Raw genomic sequence first — 24,017 nt, 5'->3', positions numbered from 1 at the left:
CGACGACGGAACTCTATGCCGGAAGACAAGAACGCAAGTGTGAAAGAGCCCTTACCTGAAGGAGTGAAAGAGAGGGTCAATTTCTCCCTGCAGCTCACATTCGGACAGCACAGTGCTGCTGTCTGAGCGTGACCGAACGGAGGACAGGGAGACTAAAACCGGACCTCTGGCCACCATAAAACCACCTTGTAAGGGGATGTATGGTGAGCAATGTAACTGTAGTTGACTTTATAAGAGTTTCTAGTAGTTCTCTGACCCCTTATATACGAAACCTAGAAAAAATACAGCCCCAGCTCGCTCACCAGAAATCACTGACCACAGCAAAAGTGCCTGGACTCTCCCTGCTCTGGACGCAGCCTTGCTGCTCCTGCTCTGCTTCTTTACAGCTCTTTTCCTACATCTGGATTCTGGCACTGTCTGTAAGGGGCGGGAAGAAGCAGTCACATGATCTAATGCCCTCAAAGAAGCCAATACATTCTAGGCTTTAGCACAAAATCAAACATGGAGGACGCAGAGTCTATAACAACCAAGGAAATAAAGGCATCGTTTAAAGAAGTTGGAGAGCAGCCAGTGAAAGTGGAGGAGCAGGAGGTGAGAGGTGGTGAAGGGGAGTTGTGAATGAATAGACCAGGCAATGTGAGCAGACGATTGTGGAGCATTAGATGTGGGACACGTTGCTGTCTGGAATGATAGCAATATATATTGTAATGCTGGCTGATCACATGTTCACATCCAATCAGTCTGGCAGGATTGTGGAGTCAGCATTAGGTAGCTGATTGAGGTTTTAGCTCTGGTTTACATATTAAAATTTTTATTTTATTTTCTAAATAGGTGATTCAATTTTACTGCATATTTATAATGCAAGAAACCAGCAGCGTGTAACCCTACTCCTGCTGCTGTTCCTCCATCAGCTCCTGAGCTGAAGCTTTGGGTGTATGCATCCTCCAGTCCCAGTGAGCATGAACAAGGAGGTATATAGAACAGCTAGGTTTTGTTTTAGTTTTTTAACTTTTTATCAGGAAGTTGATATTAATTTAGACTACTTTCACACACTCGCGTTTGGTGTGGATCCATCATGGATCTGCACAGACGGATATGGTCAGATAATACAAACGTCTGCATCCGTTTGTATTATCTTTAACATAGCCAAGACGGATCCGTCTTGAACATCATTGAAAGTCAATGGAGGACGGATCCGTTTTCTATTGTGTCACGTGATCCGTCCCCATTGACTTACATTGTGTTTCAGAACGGATCCGTTTGGCTCAGTTAAAGATAATACAAGCGGATCCGTTCTGAACGGATGCAGACGTTTGTATTATCTGACCATATCCGTCTGTGCAGATCCATGATGGATCCACACCGAACGCGAGTGTTGAAAGTAGTCTAAATTAATATCAACTTCCTGATAAAAAGTTAAAAAACTAAAACAAAACCTAGCTGTTCTATATACCTCCTTGTTCAAGCAGCGTTTTGGTGTTTGCCTTCAAAGTGGAATGGAGATGGAACTGAGGAAACTGATGCATTCTGAGCAGATTCTTTTCCATTGAGAATGCATTAGGGCAAAACTGATCCGTTTTGGACCGCTTGTGAGAGCCCTGAACGGATCTCGCAAACGGAAAGCCAAAACGCCAGTGTGAAAGTAGCCTTACACTGATTACCCTCTACACTGAGTATGTTCTGCTAATGAAAGTTATTTATAAGAATAGGGAGTATCGTAATACATGGATTGCTGATCTCCTATGTTGGCCTGCTGGTTTTTGGAGGGCAGACCTGCGGTTTGCTCCGATCGCCGACATGGGGGGGGGGGGGGGGGGGGTCACAGGACCCCCCGGTGCATCTAGCCAAGGTGCCTGCTCAATGATTTGAGCAGGCACCGGGTTCCGATCACCGCCCGCCCGCCGGGCGGCGGTAATCGGAAATATACATGACGTACCGGTACGTCATGTGTCCATAAGTACCAAGACAACTTGCCGTACTGGTTCGTCATGTGTCCTGAAGAGGTTAATGACTGCGCCTGCTCCTGCCCGCTGTGGGCGCCATAGCTGTGGGTGGCCGCCTGCTTTTTTAGCAGACACCTGCTTCTCATGTCCGCAACCAGCAGTAATGCTGATTTAACCCCTCAGATTTCATGTTCAATCTTGACCACAGCATCTGAGCGCGCTGAAAACCGAAAGCTTTCGGTTGTGCTCTGTCTCCGCCGTGTGGCGATCGGAGGAGCCGGAGCTTGTATACAGCAGCCCGTGTCTTTATGAATGACACGAGGCTGCTGCATAGTATTTCCTATGGATTCCTTGCCTGTAATAGGGCTCCATAGGGAAGTAGTGAAATCATCACAGACTTCAATGTAAGTGCATTGGAGTCTATGATAATCGCAATCATATGATTGCATGTTATAGTTCCCTATGGTAACTATAAAAAAGTGTAAAAAATAAATAAATACCATAAAAATTCTAATCGCCCCCCTTTTCCCAAAATTAAAATAAAAGAACTATAAGAAAATAAAAAAATACACATCACGGGTGTCGCAATGTGTGAAAACGCCCATAGTATAAAAATATTAAAATATATTGTCTGTGAAGGTTCTCATTTATCCAGGTCATGGTATATCTGTAAAGAATAAATCAAGGCAACTGTACTTACTGTAGTTTTCTTGAAAACGTTTCACTCGTTCTTCCAACGAGCTTTCTCAATTCTGAGTGTTTCTCAATCTCAGAATTGAGAAAGCTCGTTGAAAGAACGAGTGAAACGTTTTCAAGAAATCTACAGTAAGTCCAGTTGCCTTGATTTATTCTCTACAGATATTAAAATATAATCCCCAAACGACAAACTGAAAAAGCGTCCAAATGGCCAAAGCGTCCAATGTGTTTTTACAGCAAGTAGTTGAGGAGCCAACCCGGAAGGAGGCCATTTTAGATTTCGTATTCACAAATGGGAATTTGGTATCTGATATTACTGTAGGGGAAAGCTTGGGATCTAGTGATCACCAGTCAGTGTGGTTTATTAGAAGTACAGTGACTGAGTGACACCACACAAAAACAAAAGTTTTAGATTTTAGAAAAACTGACTTTTCTAAAATTAGATTAGTGGTATACAAGTCCCTATCAGATTGGAACAGTTTCAATAGAGTCCAGGAGAAATGGGACTACTTAAAAGTGGCACTATTGAAGGCAACAGATGATTGCATTAGGCTTGTCAGTAAAAGCAAAAAAAGGAAGAGACCACTGTGGTACTCAGCAGAAGTGGCCAAAATCATTAAAAACAAAAAGATAGCATTTAGTAATAAAAAAAAACAAAAACAAAAAACGAGGATGACAGGCAAATCTATTAGATTAGGCAGAGAGAGGCAAAGCAAGTTATAAGAGCTTCTAAAGCACAGGCAGAAGAGAAATTAGCTCACTCAGTGAAAAAAGGCGATAAGGCATTCCATTCTTCAGATACATAAATGAAAAAAGGAGACTAAAACAAGGAAGTAGCAAATTAAAAACGAAGGAAGGTATATGGAAGAAGATAAAGAACTAGCTGACTGCCTCAATAAATACTTCTGTTCAGTTTTTTACAAAGGAAAATGAAGGAAAAGGACCTCGGTTAGGAAGGAAGACTAATGAATCTTTTGATGCATGTGTCCTTACAGAGGAAGAGGTTCTAAGTCAGCTGTCTAAAATTAATACAAATAAGTCACAGGGCCCTAATGGGATACACCAAAAGCTATTAAGAGCTCAGCGGTGAACTAGCAAAACCATTAACAGATTTATTTAACCAATCACTGGTAACAGGAGTCGGCCCAGAAGATTGTAAATTAGCAAATGTTGTGCCCATTCACAAGAAAGGTAGTAGGGAGGAATCGGCCAACTATAGGCCAGTAAGCCTGACATCAATAGTGTGAAATTAATGGAAACCATACTTAAGGAGAGGATTGTGGAACATCTAAAATCCCATGGATGGAAAGATGAAAAACAGCATGAGTTTACTTCAGGGAGATCATGTCAAACTAATCTTATTGATTTTTTTTTTTTTTGATTGGGTGACTAAGGGCTCTTTCACACCTGCGTTGTTGTCTTCCGGCATAGAGTTCCGTCGTCGGGGCTCTGTGCCGGAAGAATCCTGATCAGGATTATCCTAATGCATTCTGAATGGAGAGAAATCCGTTCAGGATGCATCAGGATGTCTTCAGTTCCGGAACGGAACGTTTTTTGGCCGGAGAAAATACCGCAGCATGCTGCGCTTTTTGCTCCGGCCAAAAATCCGGAACACTTGCCGCAAGGCCGGATCCGGAATTAATGCCCATTGAAAGGCATTGATCCGGATCCGGCCTTAAGCTAAACGTCGTTTCGGCGCATTGCCGCATCCGACATTTAGCTTTTTCAGAGTGGTTACCATGGCTGCCGGGACGCTAAAGTCCTGGCAGCCATGGTAAAGTGTAGTGGGGAGCGGGGAGCAGTGTACTTACCGTCCGTGCGGCTCCCCGGGCGCTCCTGAGTGACGTCAGGGCGCCCCAAGCGCATGGATCATGTGATCACATGGATCACGTCATCCATGCGCATGGGGCGCTCTGACGTCACTCTGGAGCGCCCCGGGAGCCGCACGGACTGTAAGTATACTGCTCCCCCGCTCCCCACTACTACTATGGCAACCAGGACCTTAATAGCGTCCTGGGTGCCATAGTAACACTGAACGCATTTGGAAGACGGTTCCGTCTTCAAATGCTTTCAGTACACTTGCGTTTTTCCGGATCCGGAGTGTAATTCCGGCAAGTGGAGTACACGCCGGATCCGGACAACGCAAGTGTGAAAGAGGCCTAAAATAATAGATGGCGGAGGTGCAGTAGACATGGCTTATCTAGACTTTAGTAAGGCTTTTGATACTGTCCTACATAGAAGGCTTATCAATAAATTGCAGTCTTTGTTCTTGGACTCCCATATTGTTGAATGGATTAGGCAGTGGCTGAAGGACAGACAACAGAGGGTTGTAGTCAATGGAGTCTATTCAGACCATGGCCTTGTTACCAGTGGGGTACCTCAGGGATCTGTTCTGGGACCCATATTGTTTAATAACTTTATCAGTGAAATTGCAGAAGGGCTCGATGGTAATTTGTGTCTTTTTGCTCATGACACAGAGATTTGTAACAGGGTTGATGTTTCTGGAGGGATACACCAAATGGAAAAAGATTTAGGAAAACTAGAGGAATGGTCAAAAATCTGGCAACTAAAATTTAATGTTGATAAGTGCAAGATAATGCACCTGGGGCGTAAAAACCCAAGAGCAGAATATAAAATCAGTGATACAGTCCTAACCTCAGTATCTGAGGAAAGGGATTTAGGGGTCATTATTTCAGAAGACTTAAAGGTAGGCAGACAATGTCATAGAGCAGCAGGAAATGCTAGCAGAATGCTTGAGTGCATAGGGAGAGGCATTAACAGTAGAAAGAGGGAGGTGCTCATCTACAGAGCACTAGTGAGACCTCATTTGGAGTATTGTGCTCAGTACTGGAGACCATATCTCCAGGAGGATATTGATACTTTGGAGAGAGTTCAGAGAAGAGCTACTAAACTAGTACATGGATTGCAGAATAAAACTTACCAGGAAAGATTAAAGGACCTTAACATGTATAGCTTGGAAGAAAGACAGGGTAAAAGAGGAGAGAATATTTAAAAAAGAAAAACTGTGACTAGAGGACAGTTTTAAATTAGAGGGGCAAAGGTTTAAAAGTAATATCAGGAAGTATTACTTTACTGAGAGAGTAGTGGATGCATGGAATAGCCTTCCTGCAGAAGTGGTAGCTGCAAATACAGTGAAGGAGTTTAAGCATGCATGGGATAGGCATAAGGCCATCCTTCATATAAGATAGGGCCAGATGCCCATAGTATTCAGTATATTGGGCAGACTAGATGGGCCAAATGGTTCTTATCTGCCGACACATTCTATGTTTCTACAAAAAAAATCATAAAAAGTGATCAAAAAGTCCTACACACCCCAGAATGGTATCAATAAAAAGTTCAGATCGCCCCGCAAAAAATTAGCCCCCAGACAGCTCCGTATACATAATTACAAAAAAGTTATAGGGGTCAAAATATGGCGACAAAAAAAAATAAAACAGATTTTTTTCCCACTTTTTTTTTTTTCAAAATGCAAGAAGAACTATACATATAAGGTATCGCCGGATTCGTACTGACCTGCGGAATAAAAATAACCGGTCAGTTTTATCATACATTAAACGCCGCTGTGGTGGAATCGCTTTTTTTTTTTTTTTGCAATTTCACCCCATTTGGAATTTTTTTTTTTCCCGCTTCCCACTACATCATATGCAATATTAAATGGTGGCGTTAGAAAGTACACCTTGTCCCACAAAAAATAAGCCCTCATATGTCTATGTGAACAGACAATTAAAAAAGTTGTAGCTCTGGAAAGACAGGGAGCGCAAAACGAAAAAGCAAAAAAAAAAAACTCTGGGCTTGAAAGGGTTAAGGGGTTAAATGGAGGAGTGCAGAATTTCAACACAGGCTGTATTAGTAAGTGCCGCATAATCATCTTACAAACGAAACAATATCTAGAAAGTAGTCAACCCCTTTAAGCATTTAAGTAATTAGACAGAGGTCGAGGGATCCCTCTGGTTCCACACCACACAATTGCAGGGTACCAGTTGGTTTCCATGGCAGCTAGGGGGCCTAACAGAGGCTTCCAGCTCTGCAATCTTTGCACCCCTGTTAGGAGCTTGACCCTTCCTCTTTCCAATGATGTTTGGACATTTTATACCTCTGTTAGCCAGAGCGATTTATACAGTTTTGACATTTACAAATAAAACCTAAATTGCAAAATAAATAACAAAATCATACAAACTGCCCATACCCATATATTTTCTGAAAGTTGACACCTGGCACATTGTCAAAATGCAACTCGCCACTTTATCCACACTGACACCTTCATGCAATTTTGTGTCCGAGTGTAATTTTTCAGAAAAATGTTTAAAAAATATTAGTGTTACCCACGCAGAGAGTTTTATATGCGCCGCACAATGTTCAACATATGCAGAGTTCATACATACAGGTTAGGCCTACATGCACGTCTTCATAACTGAAAAGTGACCAAAAATCTGGTTTTAAGATTGAAATTCGAAAAAAGTAGCAGCCTATAAATTACAGAGATTACAGTTCTTGAATGTAAGTGCACCCCAATACGTATATACTTCCTGAATGTGGACAACCTGATTGCAGTTGTCTTACATAATGACAAAGTTTGTAAGGCTGAATAAAGACCTCTGTCCATCTAGTTCAGCCTGTTATCCTGCAAGTTGATCCAGAGGAAGGCAACAAAAAAAAATTTTCCCTCCCGACACCAGTCAGGCAATCGGAATAACTCCCTGGATCTACAACCCATCTCTAGTAACTATACAACCTATCTCTAGTAACCTGTAATATTTTTACACTCCAGAAATACATCCAGGCCCCTCTTGAACTCTTTTAGTGAATGCACAGGCAGAGAGTTCCATAGTCTCACTGCTCTTACCGTAAAGAATCCTCTTCTATGATTCTGTACAAACCTTCTTTCCTCTAGACGCAGAGGATGTCCCCTCGTCACAGTCCTGTAAATAAATAGATGATGGGAGAGATCTCTGTACTGATCCCGATATATTTATACATAGTTATTAGATCTCCCCTTAGTCGACTCTTTTCTAAAGTGAATAACTCTAATTTTGATATTCTTTCAGGGTCTACCCATTCCAGTTATTACTTTAGTCGCCCTCCTCTGAACCCTCTCCAGCTCTGTCTGTCTTGTTCACAGGAGCCCAGAACTGTACACAGTACTCCATGTGTGGTCTGACTAGTGATTTGTAAAGTGGCAGGACTATGTTCTAATCATGTGCCTCTATGCCACTTTTGATGCAACCCATTATCTTATTTGCCTTGGCAGCAGCTACCTGACACTGTTTTCTACAGTTTAGTTTTATGTCCACTAAAATTCTTAAGTCCTTTTCCATGTCAGTGTTTTACCATTTAGTATGTACGGGTGACTTGCATTATTCCTTCCCATGTGCATAACCTTACATTTGTCAGTGTTAAACCTCATCTGCCACAGCCTCCAATCTATCCAGATCCCTCTGTAGTAGTATACTGTCCTCTTCAATAAAGTATCTAAACTGACTATATAGACGTGTAGAGCAGCGCCCAGGGATCCCCCTGCACTTACTGTTATCCCCGGGTGCCGCTCCGTTCTCCGGTTATAGCCTCCGGTATGTTCATAGTTAGGCTCCACCCAGGGGAACCTGCCGGCGTCTCTTTCTTCTATGCTGTAGCGCTGGCCAATCGCAGCGCTCAGCTCATAACCAGGCTATGAGCTGATTGCTGCGATTGGCCAGCGCTACAGCATAGGAGAAGGAGACCGTGGCAGGTTCCCCTGGGTGGAGCCTAACTATGAACATACCGGAGGCTATGAACGGAGCGGCGCCCGGGGATAACAGTAAGTGCAGGGGGATCCCTGGGCGCCGCTCTACACGTCTGTATACTCAGTTTAGATACTTTATTCTGGTGAAAGGTCTTCTTTAACCACCTCAGCTCCCCTAGCTTAAACCCCTCTAATGACCAGACCACTTTTTACAATTCTGCACTACACTACTTTCATGGTTTATTGCTCGGTCATACAACTTACCACCCAAGTGAATTTTACCTCCTTTTCTTCTCACTAATAGAGCTTTCATTTGGTGGTATTTCATTGCTGCTGACATTTTTACTTTTTTTGATATTAATCGAAATTTACCGAATTTTTTGCAAAAAAATGACATTTTTCACTTTCGGTTGTAAAATTTTTCAAATAAAACTACATTTCTATATAAATTTTTCTCTAAATTTATTGTTCTACATGTCTTTGATAAAAAAAAAAATGCAATAAGTGTATATTTATTGGTTTGGGTAAAAGTTATAGCGTTTACAAACTATGGTACAAAAATGTGAATTTCCGCATTTTGAAGCAGCTCTGACTTTCTGAGCACCTGTCATGTTTCCTGAGGTTCTACAATGCCCAGACAGTAAAAACACCCCACAAATGACCCCATTTCGGAAAGTAGACGCCCTAAGGTATTCGCTGATGGGCATAGTGAGTTCATAGAAGTTTTTTATTTTTTGTCACAAGTTAGCGGAAAATGATGATTTTTTTTTTTTTTCTTACAACGTCTCATATTCCACTAACTTGTGACAAAAAATAAAAACTTCCATGAACTCACTATGCCCATCACGAAATACCTTGGGGTGTCTTCTTTCCAAAATGGGGTCACTTTTGGGGTATTTATACTGCCCTGGCATTTTAGGGGACCTAAAGCGTGAGAAGAAGTCTGGAATCCAAATGCCTGAAAAATGCCCTGTGAAATCCTAAAGGTGCTCTTTAGAATTTGGGCACCTAGGCTGCAAAAAAGTGTCACACATGTGGTATCGCCGTACTCAGAAGAAGTAGGGCAATGTGTTTTGGGGTGTATTTTTACATATGCCCATGCTGGGTGAGAGAAATATCTCTCTAAAAGTCAACTTTTCCCATTTCTTTTATACAAAGTTGTCATTTTAGAGAGATATTTCTCTCACCCAGCATGGGTATTTGTAAAAATACACCCCAAAACACATTGCTCTACTTCTCCTGAGTACGTCCATACCACATGTGTGACACTTTTTTGCAGCCTAGGTGCGCAAAGGGGCCCAAATTCCTTTTTAGGAAAGCATTTTTAGAAATTTGGATTCCAGACTTCTTCTCACACTTTAGGGCCCCTAAAATGTCAGGGCAGTATAAATACCCCATTTTGGAAAGACACCCCAAGGTATTCCGTGAGGGGCATGGCGAGTTCCTAGAATATTTTTCTTTTGGCACAAGTTAGCGGAAAATGATTTATTTTTTTAATTTTTGTTTTCTCTTACAAAGTCTCATATTCCACTAACTTGTGACAAAAAATAAAATTTTACATGAACTCGCCATGCCCCTCACGAAATACCTTGGGGTGTCTTCTTTCCAAAATGGGGTCACATGTGGGGTATTTATACTGCCCTGGCATTTTAGAGGCGGAAGAAGTCTGGAATATAAATGTCTAAAAAATTTTACGCATTTGGATTCCGTGAGGGGTATGGTGAGTTCATGTGAGATTTTATTTTTTGTCACAAGTTAGTGGAATATGAGACTTTGTAAGAAAGAAATAAAATAAAAAATCTATTTCCGCTAACTTGTGCCAAAAAAAAAAAAAAATCTTCTATGAACTCGCCATGCCCCTCAAAAGTGATCTTTATAGCGCCGCAGCGATTTTACGGTGTTTTTGCAGTGATCAGAAAAAAAAATATTTCTGTCACTGCGGTGGGGCGGACTGAACGCAAGTGTGCGCACAAGATAAGGCCTGATCGGGCGAACACTGCGTTTTTTTTTGTAGAGCCTATAAAACATGTCCTATTCTTGTCCGTGTTTTGCGGATCCGCGGTGTCCATGTTTTGCGGATCCGCAAAACACATACGGACGTCTGAATGGAGCCTTACAGGGGGGTGATCAATGACAGGGGGGTGATCACCCCCCCCTGTAAGGCTCCATTCAGACGTCCGTATGTGTTTTGTGGATCCGCAAAACACATACGGACGTCTGAATGGAGCCTTACAGGGGGGTGATCAGGGGTTAATAAGTGACGGGGGGGGGGGGGGGGTGTAGTGTAGTGGTGTTTGGTGCTACTTTACAGAGCTGCCTGTGTCCTCTGGTGGTCGATCCAAGCAAAAGGGACCACCAGAGGACCAGGTAGCAGGTATATTAGACGCTGTTATCAAAACTGCGTCTAATATACCTTTTTGGGGTTAAAAAAAAATCGCATCTACAGCCTGCCAGCGAACGATCGCCGCTGGCAGGCTGCAGATCCGCTCGTTTACCTTCAGTTCCTGTGAACGCTTGCTCCTGTGGGCGCGTGTTCACAGGAAATCTCACCTCTCGCGAGATGACGCGCCGGCGCGTCCAGGAGGAATAACAGTGCCGCCGCCTGGACGCAATCCTGCGTACGGCGGTCCTGGGGTGGCAATCCTGCTCCCTACAGGGATACGGAGTAACAAGACTCCCTGAAGAAAGGAAATAAGATTTGGAAGCTAATTAGCTTACTGATGGCTTGAGGGGTCCCTCCTCACACCTTCAGTATATAAGCCCTGCTAGCTACCTCTCCGGAAGTCCCCTGGAAAAAAGCTGCATGAATGGGCCTATATGCTAGTTTCATATCTACGTTCAGAAATCCAGGAGGCTGTATCTGCAGAGAATCTGGTATATCTGATAATGCCATGAACCACCTAATGACAAATCCCATGGGGATCCGACAGTTCACAGCATTAGGCCTCCTGCACACGACCGTATGGCTTTTTCAGTATTTTGCTGTCCGTTTCGTTTCAGTAGTGTTTCCACTTCCGTTCTGTTTTCCCGTTTGGCTTCTGTTTGTGATCCGTTTTTTGAGGATCGCAAACAGAAACGGAAGCATACAATAATGTTTAAACAGGAAGTACATAAAAAAATTGGGCTGGGCATAAAATTTTCAATAGATGGTTACGCAAAAACAGAACGGATACGGAAGACACACAGATGCATTTTGTATGCATTCCGTTTTTTATGCGGACCCGTTGACTTGAATGGTGCCACGGATCGTTATTTGCAGGCAGTAATAGTAAATGTTCTATGTTTGAACGGCAATACGGAAACTAAAGGCATACGGAGTACCTTCAGTTTTTTTTTTGTTGCAGATCCATTGAAATTAATGGTTCCGTATACGGAATGCAAAAAACTGAACATAAACGAAAAAAAAAACGTTATTTAAATGTACGATTAGTTGTCGATAATTTCATCGATTAATTGGGAAAAACACAAAGGCCATATTAAAACAATTTTAGGAGTTGCATAAGGCGCACACAGGGGTCAAGGGGGGCACAGACAGGGGCCGGGGGGGGCATAGATAAGGGCCAGGGGCGCAGACAAGGGCCAGGAGGTGGAGGCACAGATAAGGGCCGGAGGCGCAGACAGGAGCCAGAGGGGGGCACAGATAAGGGCCAGGGGGTGGGGGCACAGATAAGGGCCAGGGTCGTAGACAAAGGCGGGGGGGCACAGATGAGGGCCAGATGGGCGCAGTCGGGTCAGGGACTGTGCTGAAAGGTCCAGGGGGAGGCACAGACAAGGTCCATGGGCTGTGCTGACAAGGGCAAGGGGAACATTGCTTTAATTTTCTGTCCTGACCTGACCTAATCTTCATTCATAAAGTGAGCGGAGCAGGCACGTCACATGAGTGAGTGACGTTATGCCGCCGCCCGCTCTGCCTGTTACCGGAGCTTCATTGTAAGGTAATATAGATCATAGCGCTGATTTAAAGTTCGAGTTACTGCTGATTAAGGAATAGTCTTTAGATATTCTACTGCTGTGAGTGGCGGGGCAGGTGTAAGAGTACAGTGACTGCACCGGCCCCGCCGCGAGTTGCCGCCTCCAGCCCCTCCTCCCTCCCAGCTGATACATTGCTGCACTGTGAAGCGTCGCAGCCAGCAATGTATCATGGACTACTGTGGCGGAGCAGGAGCGTGCAGACATAGACCCGCGGACATGGCGCCTGACCGCCCGCTCCTGCCCGCATAGCAACGAATTGGCCGATTGTCGACGAATCCAGTTATCGAATAATGAATCCCGTTATCGAATATATTATCGATAACATCGATTAATCGTTGCAGCCCTAGTGTGCAGGAGACCTTATCCGGTGAACTCTGGCAGGCTGTCACTCTGACTGATTTCTGCTCTCGATATTATTATTATGCTCCCTTATAATAGCGCTGACATATTCTCCAGCGCTTTACAGACATTGTCATCAAGCTGTCCCTAATTGGGCACACAATCTAAGGTCCTTATCTGTATGTCTTTGGAGTGTGGGAGGAAATTGGAGTACCTGGAGGAAACCCACACAAACATCGGGAGAACATACAAACTCCATGCAGATGTTGTCCTTGGTCAGATTCAAACCCAGGACACCAGCGCTGCAAGGAGACGATGCTAACCACTGAGCCACCATGCATCACATAAAAAGAATTTTGATTTTGGGCAACCTCTTTAACCTCTTCAACCTCTTCAGGACCCTGCCATTTTCACCTTAACTCCTTAAGTTCTCAGCCCTATTTCACCTTAAGGACTTGGCCATTTTTTGCAAATCTGAGCAGTGTCAATTTAAGTGCTGATAACTTTAAAACGCTTTGACTTATCCAGGCCATTCTGAGATAGTTTTTTCGTCACATATTGTACTTCATGACACTGGTAAAATGAAGTAAAAAAAAATATATTTTTATTTTAAAAAAAATACAAAATTTACCAAAAATTTGTAAAAAAATTGCAAATTTCCAAGTTTCAATTTCTCTACTTTTATAATACATAGTAATACCTCCAAAAATAGTTATTACTTTACATTCCCCATATGTCTACTTCATGTTTGGATCATTTTGAGAATGATATTTTATTTTTTGGGGATGTTACAAGGCTTAGAATTTTAGAAGCAAATCTTGAAACTTTTCAGAAATTTTCAAAAACCCAATTTTTAGGGACCAGTTCAGGTCTGAAGTCACTTTGTGAGGCTTACATAATAGAAACCACTTAAAAATGAACCCCATTCTAGAAACTACACCCCTCAAGGTATTCAAAACTGATTTTACAAACGTCATTAACCATTTAGGTGTTCCACAAGAATTAATGGAAAATAGAGATACAATTTCAAAATTTCACTTTTTTGGCAGATTTTCCATTTTAATAATTTTTTTCCAGTTACAAAGCAAGGGTTAACAGCCAAACCAAACTCAATATTTATGGCCCTGATTCTGTAGTTTACAGAAACACCCCATATGTGGTTGTAAACCGCTGTACGGGAACACGGCAGGGCGCAGAAGGAAAGGAATGCCATACGGTTTTTGGAAGGCAGGTTTTGCTGGACTGTTTTTTTTTTACACCATGTCCCATTTGAAGCCCCCCTGATGCACCCCTAGAGTAGAAACTCCATAAAAGTGACCCCATTTTAGAAACTACGGGATAGGGTGACAGTTTTGTTGGTACTAGTTTAGGGTACATATGATTTTTGGTTGCTCTATATCACACTTTTTGTGAGGCAAGGTAACAAGAAATAGCTGTTTTGGCACCGTTTTTATTTTTTGTTATTTACAACATTCATCTGACAGGTTAGATCATGTGATATTTTTATAGACCAGGTTGTCACGGATGCGGCGATACCTAATATGTATACTTCTTTTATTTTTTATTTGTGTAAGTTTTACACAATGATTTCATTTTTGAAGCAAAAAAAATAATGTTTTAGTGTTTCCATAGTCTGAGAGCCATAATTTTTTCAGTTTTTGGGCGATTACTTTGGGTAGGGTATGATTTTTGTGGGATGAGATGACGGTTTGATTGGCACCATTTTGTGGTGCATATGACTTTTTGATCGCTTGCTATTGCACTTTTTGTGATGTAAGGTGACAAAAAATGGTTTATTTAGCACAGTTTTAATTTATTTATTTTTTACGGTGTTTATCTGAGGGGTTAGGTCATGTGATTTTTTTTTTTATAGGCCTGGTCGATACGGATGCGGCGATACCTAATATGTATACTTTTTTTTTATTTATGTAAGTTTTACACAATAATATCATTTCTGAAACAAAAAAAAGATGTTTTAGTGTCTCCATATTTTGAGCCATAGTTTTTTTATTTTTTGGGCGATTGTCTCAGGTAGGGGCTCATTTTTTGCGGGATGAGGTGACTGTTAGATTAGTACTATTTTGGTGGGCAAACGCCTTTTTGATCGCTTGCTGTTGTTCTTTTTGTGATGTAAGGTGACAAAAAAATGGTTTATTTAGCACAGTTTTTATTTTTTACGGTGTTCATCTGAGGGGTTAGGTCATGTGATATGTTTATAGAGCCGGTCGATGCGGACGCTTATAACTTTATTTGGGTAAAATGAAGTTTTTGTTTATTTTTACTTGAAACTTTTAGTTTTTGGAGGGGAAAACTTTATTTTTTCAACTTTTTTTCTTTTTTACTTTATTTTTTGTCCCACTTTGGGACTTCAACTTTTGGGGGTCTAATCCCATTTACAATGCATTCCAATATAAAATGATTTTACTTATCCAGGCCAATCTGAGATTGTTTTCTCGTCACATATTGTACTGCATGACAGTGGTAAAATTGAGTCAAAATTTTAAAAAAATTAGCAAATTTACAAATTTCAATTTCTCTTCTTTTATAATAGAAATACCTCCAAAAATAGTTCTTACTTTACATTTCCCATATGTCTACTACATGTTTAGATCATTTTTTGAATGTCATATTTTTTTTTGGAGGGGGGGGGGATTTTAGAAGGTTTAGAAGCAACTCTTAAAAATTTTCTGAAAATTTCCAAAACCCACTTTTTAACCAGCTCCCGACAGCCTAACGCAGGGATGCGTCCTGCGGGCGGCCGGGTTATTCCTCCTGGACGCATCATCTCGCGAGACGCGAGATTTCCTGTGAACGCGCGCACACAGGAGTGCGCGTTCACAGGATCGCAAGGTAAACGAGTTGATCTACAGCCTGCCAGCGGCGATCATTCGCTGGCAGGCTGTAGATGCGATTTTATTTAACCCCAAAAAGGTATATTAGACGCTGTTTTGTTAACGGCGTCTAATATACCTGCTACCTGGTCCTCTGGTGGTCCCTTTTGCTTGGATCGACCACCAGAGGACACAGGCAGCTCTGTAAGTAGCACCAATCACCACACTACACTACCCCCCCTGTCACTTAAGCCCTTATTAACCCCTGATCACCCCATATAGACTCCCTGATCACCCCCTGTAAGGCTCAATCCAGACGTCCATATGTGTTTTGCGGATCCGCAAAACACGGACACCGCGGATCCGCAAAACACGGACACCGGCAATGTGCTTTCATTTTGCGGATCTGCACATTGCCAGAACTATATAGAAAATGCCTTTTCTTGTCCGCAATTGCGGACAAGAATAGGATATGTTCTATTGGCTCTACAAAAAACGCAGTGTTCGCCCGATCAGGCCTGATCTTGTGCGCACACTTGCGTTCAGTCCGCCCCACCGCAGTGCCAGAATTTTTTTTTTTTCTTCTGATCACTGCAAAAACACCGTAAATCGCTGCGGCGCCATAAAGATCACTTTTGAGGGGCATGGCGAGTTCATAGAAGATTTTTTATATTTTTTTGGCACAAGTTAGCGGAAATAGATTTTATTTGTTTTTTCTTACATAGGCTCATATTCCACTAACTTGTGACAAAAAATAAAATCTCACATGAACTCACCATACCCCTCACGGAATCCAAATGCGTAAAATTTTTTAGTATAAATACCCCACATGTGACCCCATTTTGGAAAGAAGACACCCCAAGGTATTTCGTGAGGGGCATGGCGAGTTCATGTAAAATTTTATTTTTTGTCACAAGTTAGTGAAATATGAGACTTTGTAAGAGAAAAAAATAAAATAAAAAAAAATCATTTTCCGCTAACTTGTGCAAAAAAAAAAAAAATTCTATGAACTCTCCATGCCCCTCACGGAATACCTTGGGGTGTCTTCTTTCCAAAATGGGGTCACTTGTGGGGTATTTAAACTGCCCTGGTATTTTAGGGGCCCTAAAGCGTGAGAAGTAGTTTGGAATCCAAATGTGTAAAAAAATGCCCTGTGAAATCCTAAAAGTTCTCATTGGAATTTGGGCCACTTTGCGCACCTAGGTGGCAAAAAAGTGTCACACATGTGGTATCGCCGTACTCAGGAGAAGTAGGGCAGTGTGTTTTGGGGTGTATTTTTACATATACCCATACTGAGTGTGAGAAATATCTCTGTAAATGACAACTTTAAAAAAAAAAAATTATACAAAGTTGTCAATTTACAGAGATATTTCTCTCACTCAGCATGGGTATATGTATAAATACACCCCAAAATACATTGCCCTACTTCTCCTGAGTACGGCGATACCACATGTGTGACACTTTTTTGCAGCCTAGGTGCGAAAAGGGGCCGAAAGTCCAACAAGTACCTTTAGGCTTTACAGGGTTGCTCACAATTTAGCCCCGCCCAAAATGCCAGAACAGTAAACACACCCCACAAATGACCCCATTTCGGAAAGTAGACACCCCAAGGTATTTGCTTAGGGGCATATTGAGTCCATGAAAGATTGAACTTTTTGTCACAAGTTAGCGGAAAGGGAGACTTTGTGAGAAAAAACAAAAATAAATCAATTTCCGCTAACTTGTGCCAAAAAAAAAAACTTCTATGAACTCGCCATGCCCCTCACGGAATACCTTGGGGTGTCTTCTTTCCAAAATGGGGTCACGTGGGGTATTTATACTGCCCTGGCATTTTAGGGGCCCTGAAGCGTGAGAAGAAGTCTGGAGTCCAAATGCCTAAAAATGCCCTCCTAAAAGGTACTCATTGGAATTTGGGCCCCTTTGCGCACCTAGGCTGCAAAAAAGTGTCACACATGTGGTATCGCCGTACTCGGGAGAAGTAGGGCAATGTGTTTTGGGGTGTATTTTTACATATACCCATGCTGGGTGAGAGAAATATCTCTGTAAAATGACAACTTTGTATAAAAAAATGGGGAAAGTTGTCTTTTACAGAGATATTTATCTCACACAGTATGGGTATATGTAAAAATACACCCCAAAAACACATTGCCCTACTTCTCCTTATTACGGCGATACCACGTGTGACACTTTTTTGCAGCCTAGGTGCGCATGAGACGCACTCCCCCCCCCCCCCCCCCCCCCCAAAAAAAAATGGGGGGGAAATGCCCCTGCGTCTTACGGAGCGAATGCTGAAAGTTTAACATCGCTGGATGCCATGAGCGAGCAGGGGCCGGGGGAGGGACTGGGAGGAGGAGCTGGGGGTCGGCAATAGCGGCGGAGTCAGTTTACTATAGCCCGCCGCTCCGGTATACTAATATAAAATGTCTTATTCAATTAAAAATTATTACACATGCCCCCTCACTCCTAATAGTACCTTACATCCTAATAGCTTCTGTACAATGCCGGCAGGCAGGCAGGCGGCAGCGTAACTCCCTGATGTCACGTGCCTGCGCCGCCTACTTTATGAATGAAGCAGGCGGCGCAGGAAAGTGACGTCAGTGAGTGACGCGCAGGCCGCCCGGCCTGACTGCCGGCATTGTACAGAAGCTATTAGGATGTACGGTACTATTAGGAGTGAGGGGGTATGTGTAATAATTTTTAATTGAATAAGACATTTTAGATTTGTATACTGGGGGGGGGGGGGGGGCGGCGGCGGGGGGGCTGATCTGTGAATAACATCCGTGGATGACACTGTTATGGGCTGGGGGGTCTGTGGCTGGCACATATATAACAGTGCCATCCACAGATCCCCCCTGTGACAGTGCCATCCACAGATCCCCCCTGTGACAGTGCCATCCACAGATCCCCCCTGTGACAGTGCCATCCACAGATCCCCCCTGTGACAGTGCCATCCACAGATCCCCCCTGTGACAGTGCCATCCACAGATCCCCCCTGTGACAGTGCCATCCACAGATCCCCCCTGTGACAGTGCCATCCACAGATCCCCCTGTGACAGTGCCATCCACAGATCCCCCCCTGTGACAGTGCCATCCACAGATCCCCCCTGTGACAGTGCCATCCACAGATCCCCCCTGTGACAGTGCCATCCACAGATCCCCCCTGTGACAGTGCCATCCACAGATCCCCCCTGTGACAGTGCCATCCACAGATCCCCCCTGTGACAGTGCCATCCACAGATCCCCCCTGTGACAGTGCCATCCACAGATCCCCCCTGTGACAGTGCCATCCACAGATCCCCCCTGTGACAGTGCCATCCACAGATCCCCCCTGTGACAGTGCCATCCACAGATCCCCCCTGTGACAGTGCCATCCACAGATCCCCCCTGTGACAGTGCCATCCACAGATCCCCCTGTGACAGTGCCATCCACAGATCCCCCCTGTGACAGTGCCATCCACAGATCCCCCCTGTGACAGTGCCATCCACAGATCCCCCCTGTGACAGTGCCATCCACAGATCCCCCCTGTGACAGTGCCATCCACAGATCCCCCCTGTGACAGTGCCATCCACAGATCCCCCCTGTGACAGTGCCATCCCCAGATCCCCCCCTGTGACAGTGCCATCCACAGATCCCCCCCTGTGACAGTGCCATCCCCAGATCCCCCCTGTGACAGTGCCATCCACAGATCCCCCCCTGTGACAGTGCCATCCACAGATCCCCCCCTGTGAAAGTGCCATCCACAGATCCCCCCCTGTGACAGTGCCATCCACAGATCCCCCCCTGTGACAGTGCCATCCACAGATCCCCCCCTGTGACAGTGCCATCCACAGATCCCCCCCTGTGACAGTGCCATCCACAGATCCCCCCCTGTGACAGTGCCATCCACAGATCCCCCCCTGTGACAGTGCCATCCACAGATCCCCCCCTGTGACAGTGCCATCCACAGATCCCCCCCTGTGACAGTGCCATCCACAGATCCCCCCCTGTGACAGTGCCATCCACAGATCCCCCCCTGTGACAGTGCCATCCACAGATCCCCCCCCTGTGACAGTGCCATCCACAGATCCCCCCCCCTGTGACAGTGCCATCCACAGATCCCCCCCCAGTGACAGTGCCATCCACAGATCCCCCCCTGTGACAGTGCCATCCACAGATCCCCCCCTGTGACAGTGCCATCCACAGATCCCCCCCTGTGACAGTGCCATCCACAGATCCCCCCCTGTGACAGTGCCATCCACAGATCCCCCCCTGTGACAGTGCCATCCACAGATCCCCCCCTGTGACAGTGCCATCCACAGATCCCCCCTGTGACAGTGCCATCCACAGATCCCCCCTGTGACAGTGCCATCCACAGATCCCCCCCTGTGACAGTGCCATCCACAGATCCCCCCCCCCTGTGACAGTGCCATCCACAGATCCCCCCCTGTGACAGTGCCATCCACAGATCCCCCCCCTGTGACAGTGCCATCCACAGATCCCCCCCCTGTGACAGTGCCATCCACAGATCCCCCCCCTGTGACAGTGCCATCCACAGATCCCCCCCTGTGACAGTGCCATCCACAGATCCCCCCCTGTGACAGTGCCATCCACAGATCCCCCCCTGTGACAGTGCCATCCACAGATCCCCCCCTGTGACAGTGCCATCCACAGATCCCCCCCTGTGACAGTGCCATCCACAGATCCCCCCCTGTGACAGTGCCATCCACAGATCCCCCCCCTGTGACAGTGCCATCCACAGATCCCCCCCCTGTGACAGTGCCATCCACAGATCCCCCCCTGTGACAGTGCCATCCACAGATCCCCCCCTGTGACAGTGCCATCCACAGATCCCCCCCTGTGACAGTGCCATCCACAGATCCCCCCCTGTGACAGTGCCATCCACAGATCCCCCCCTGTGACAGTGCCATCCACAGATCCCCCCCTGTGACAGTGCCATCCACAGATCCCCCCCTGTGACAGTGCCATCCACAGATCCCCCCCCTGTGACAGTGCCATCCACAGATCCCCCCCTGTGACAGTGCCATCCACAGATCCCCCCCTGTGACAGTGCCATCCACAGATCCCCCCCTGTGACAGTGCCATCCACAGATCCCCCCCTGTGACAGTGCCATCCACAGATCCCCCCCTGTGACAGTGCCATCCACAGATCCCCCCCTGTGACAGTGCCATCCACAGATCCCCCCCCTGTGACAGTGCCATCCACAGATCCCCCCCTGTGACAGTGCCATCCACAGATCCCCCCCTGTGACAGTGCCATCCACAGATCCCCCCCTGTGACAGTGCCATCCACAGATCCCCCCCTGTGACAGTGCCATCCACAGATCCCCCCCTGTGACAGTGCCATCCACAGATCCCCCCCTGTGACAGTGCCATCCCCAGATCCCCCCCCTGTGACAGTGCCATCCACAGATCCCCCCCCTGTGACAGTGCCATCCACAGATCCCCCCCTGTGACAGTGCCATCCACAGATCCCCCCCTGTGACAGTGCCATCCACAGATCCCCCCCTGTGACAGTGCCATCCACAGATCCCCCCCTGTGACAGTGCCATCCACAGATCCCCCCCTGTGACAGTGCCATCCACAGATCCCCCCCTGTGACAGTGCCATCCACAGATCCCCCCCTGTGACAGTGCCATCCACAGATCCCCCCCTGTGACAGTGCCATCCACAGATCCCCCCCTGTGACAGTGCCATCCACAGATCCCCCCCTGTGACAGTGCCATCCACAGATCCCCCCCTGTGACAGTGCCATCCACAGATCCCCCCCTGTGACAGTGCCATCCACAGATCCCCCCCTGTGACAGTGCCATCCACAGATCCCCCCCTGTGACAGTGCCATCCACAGATCCCCCCCTGTGACAGTGCCATCCACAGATCCCCCCCTGTGACAGTGCCATCCACAGATCCCCCCCTGTGACAGTGCCATCCACAGATCCCCCCCTGTGACAGTGCCATCCACAGATCCCCCCCTGTGACAGTGCCATCCACAGATCCCCCCCTGTGACAGTGCCATCCACAGATCCCCCCCTGTGACAGTGCCATCCACAGATCCCCCCCTGTGACAGTGCCATCCACAGATCCCCCCCTGTGACAGTGCCATCCACAGATCCCCCCCTGTGACAGTGCCATCCACAGATCCCCCCCTGTGACAGTGCCATCCACAGATCCCCCCCTGTGACAGTGCCATCCACAGATCCCCCCCTGTGACAGTGCCATCCACAGATCCCCCCCTGTGACAGTGCCATCCACAGATCCCCCCCTGTGACAGTGCCATCCACAGATCCCCCCCTGTGACAGTGCCATCCACAGATCCCCCCCTGTGACAGTGCCATCCACAGATCCCCCCCTGTGACAGTGCCATCCACAGATCCCCCCCTGTGACAGTGCCATCCACAGATCCCCCCCTGTGACAGTGCCATCCACAGATCCCCCCCTGTGACAGTGCCATCCACAGATCCCCCCCTGTGACAGTGCCATCCACAGATCCCCCCCTGTGACAGTGCCATCCACAGATCCCCCCCTGTGACAGTGCCATCCACAGATCCCCCCCTGTGACAGTGCCATCCACAGATCCCCCCTGTGACAGTGCCATCCACAGATCCCCCCCCCGTGACAGTGCCATCCACAGATCCCCCCCCCCGTGACAGTGCCATCCACAGATCCCCCCCCCGTGACAGTGCCATCCATCCACAGATCCCCCCCCCGTGACAGTGCCATCCATCCACAGATCCCCCCCTGTGACAGTGCCATCCATCCACAGATCCCCCCCTGTGACAGTGCCATCCATCCACAGATCCCCCCCCTGTGACAGTGCCATCCATCCACAGATCCCCCCCCCCGTGACAGTGCCATCCATCCACAGATCCCCCCCCCCGTGACAGTGCCATCCATCCACAGACCCCCCCCCCCGTGACAGTGCCATCCATCCACAGATCCCCCCCCGTGACAGTGCCATCCATCCACAGTTCCCCCCCCCCCCCCCATAACAGTGTCCGTCATCCACAGATCCCCCCCCCCATAACAGTGTCCGTCATCCACAGATTCCCCCCCCCCCCCCCATAACAGTGTCCGTCATCCACAGACCACCATTCGTTCCAAACCCACCAAAAGCACACCTTTTGGTTAAAAATATTTTTTTTCTTATTTTCCTCCCCAAAAACCTAGGTGCATCTTATGGGCCGGTGCGTCTTATAGGGCGTAAAATACGGTACTTTTAGGATTTCACAGGGCATTTTTACGCATTTGGATTCCAAACTACTTCTCACACTTTAGGGCCCCTAAAATGTAAGGGCAGTATAAATACCCCACAAGTGACCCCATTTTAGAAAGATGACACCCCAAGGTATTCCGTGAGGGGTATGGTGAGTTCATGTAAAATTTTATTTTTTGTCACAAGTTAGTGGAATATGAGACTTTGTAAGAGAAAAAAATAAAATAATTTCCGCTAACTTGTGACAAAAAATAAAAACTTCCATTAACTCCCTATGCCCATCAGCGAATACCTTAGGGCAAGGGTACTCAACTAGTTTTATTAAAGGTCCACATACCTGGGCCTGCAGTCAGGTGAAGGTCCGAGCTGAACGCCAACAGTAAAGATGCCATGCGATCATGTGATCCATGCGCGTGGGGCACTCTGACGTTATAATGGAGCGCCCCGGGTAAGTCCCAGAATTAGTAATGGCCACATTAGTGCCCCAGTAAGAATAATGCCCCCAGTAAGAATAATGTCCCCATTAGTGCCCCCAGTAAGAGTAATGCCCCCATTGGTGCCCCCCTTCTCTGATTTTGCAAAAAAATAAAAAATAATTTGCATTCACCTGGCTGCGGTGAACATTCGCTGCTGACTGCAAGCTCAGGACCGGTGCTCCAACGTGATGACGTCTTGTAGGTCCTGTCCTGAGCTTCTAGTCAGCAGGGAGTGTTCTCCACAGCGTCAGCAAATGGAGGTGGAGGTACCGTAATTATTTTTTATTTTTTTTACTAGCACAAGTAGCGGTGGAGGTAAATGCTGTACTAATGGGCGTTCCATGATGGAAGCGCTCATTAGTAAGGGTACTTTCACACTTGCAGCAGGACGGATCCGACAGGCTGCTCACCCTGTCAGATCCATCTTGCCACTACTTCGCCGTGCCACTGCTCTGTGCCCATCGACTATAATGGGGATGGGGGCAGAGCTACGTCGCAGCACGGTGAGAGGCCGCCAGACTAAAAGTACTACATGTCCGATTTTTTTCATCTGGCGGCCTCACGCCGTGCACTGCCATGCTGCGCCGTAGCTCCACTCCCGCTATAGTCAATGGGGAGTGGCAGTCCGGCGAAATAGCGGCAGGACGGATCTGACAGGGTGAACAGCCTGTCGGATCCGTCCTGCCGCAAGTGTGAAAGTACCCTAACAGTCCTTACAGGAAAATTCTGGCTCTGGCAAGGGAACTAAAATACCAGCCTTGCTGGTGAACTACTGGCCGGGTGGCAACCCAAGCCACAGAGCAGACATA

The 24,017-nt window shown here is 46.4% G+C and overlaps 1 protein-coding gene across 1 annotated transcript in view; it reads left to right on the top strand.

Annotated features, from left to right (window-relative positions):
• The first annotated feature begins 411 nt into the window (after positions 1–411).
• The window catches only part of TAF11 (TATA-box binding protein associated factor 11), a 151,792-nt gene continuing 128,186 nt past the window's right edge, over positions 412–24,017 (top strand). Inside the window, exon 1 of the mRNA XM_040424153.1 lies at positions 412–591. Within this exon, the coding sequence (XP_040280087.1) occupies positions 502–591 (90 nt within the window). The 5' untranslated portion in view covers positions 412–501. The remainder of the gene's footprint in view (positions 592–24,017) is intronic.

Source organism: Bufo bufo, chromosome 3, assembly GCF_905171765.1.
Source record: "Bufo bufo chromosome 3, aBufBuf1.1, whole genome shotgun sequence".
Classification (NCBI taxonomy): domain Eukaryota; kingdom Metazoa; phylum Chordata; class Amphibia; order Anura; family Bufonidae; genus Bufo; species Bufo bufo.
The sequence above is the reverse complement of the archived record's forward strand: the minus strand, read 5'-3'. Positions and strand labels throughout refer to the sequence as shown.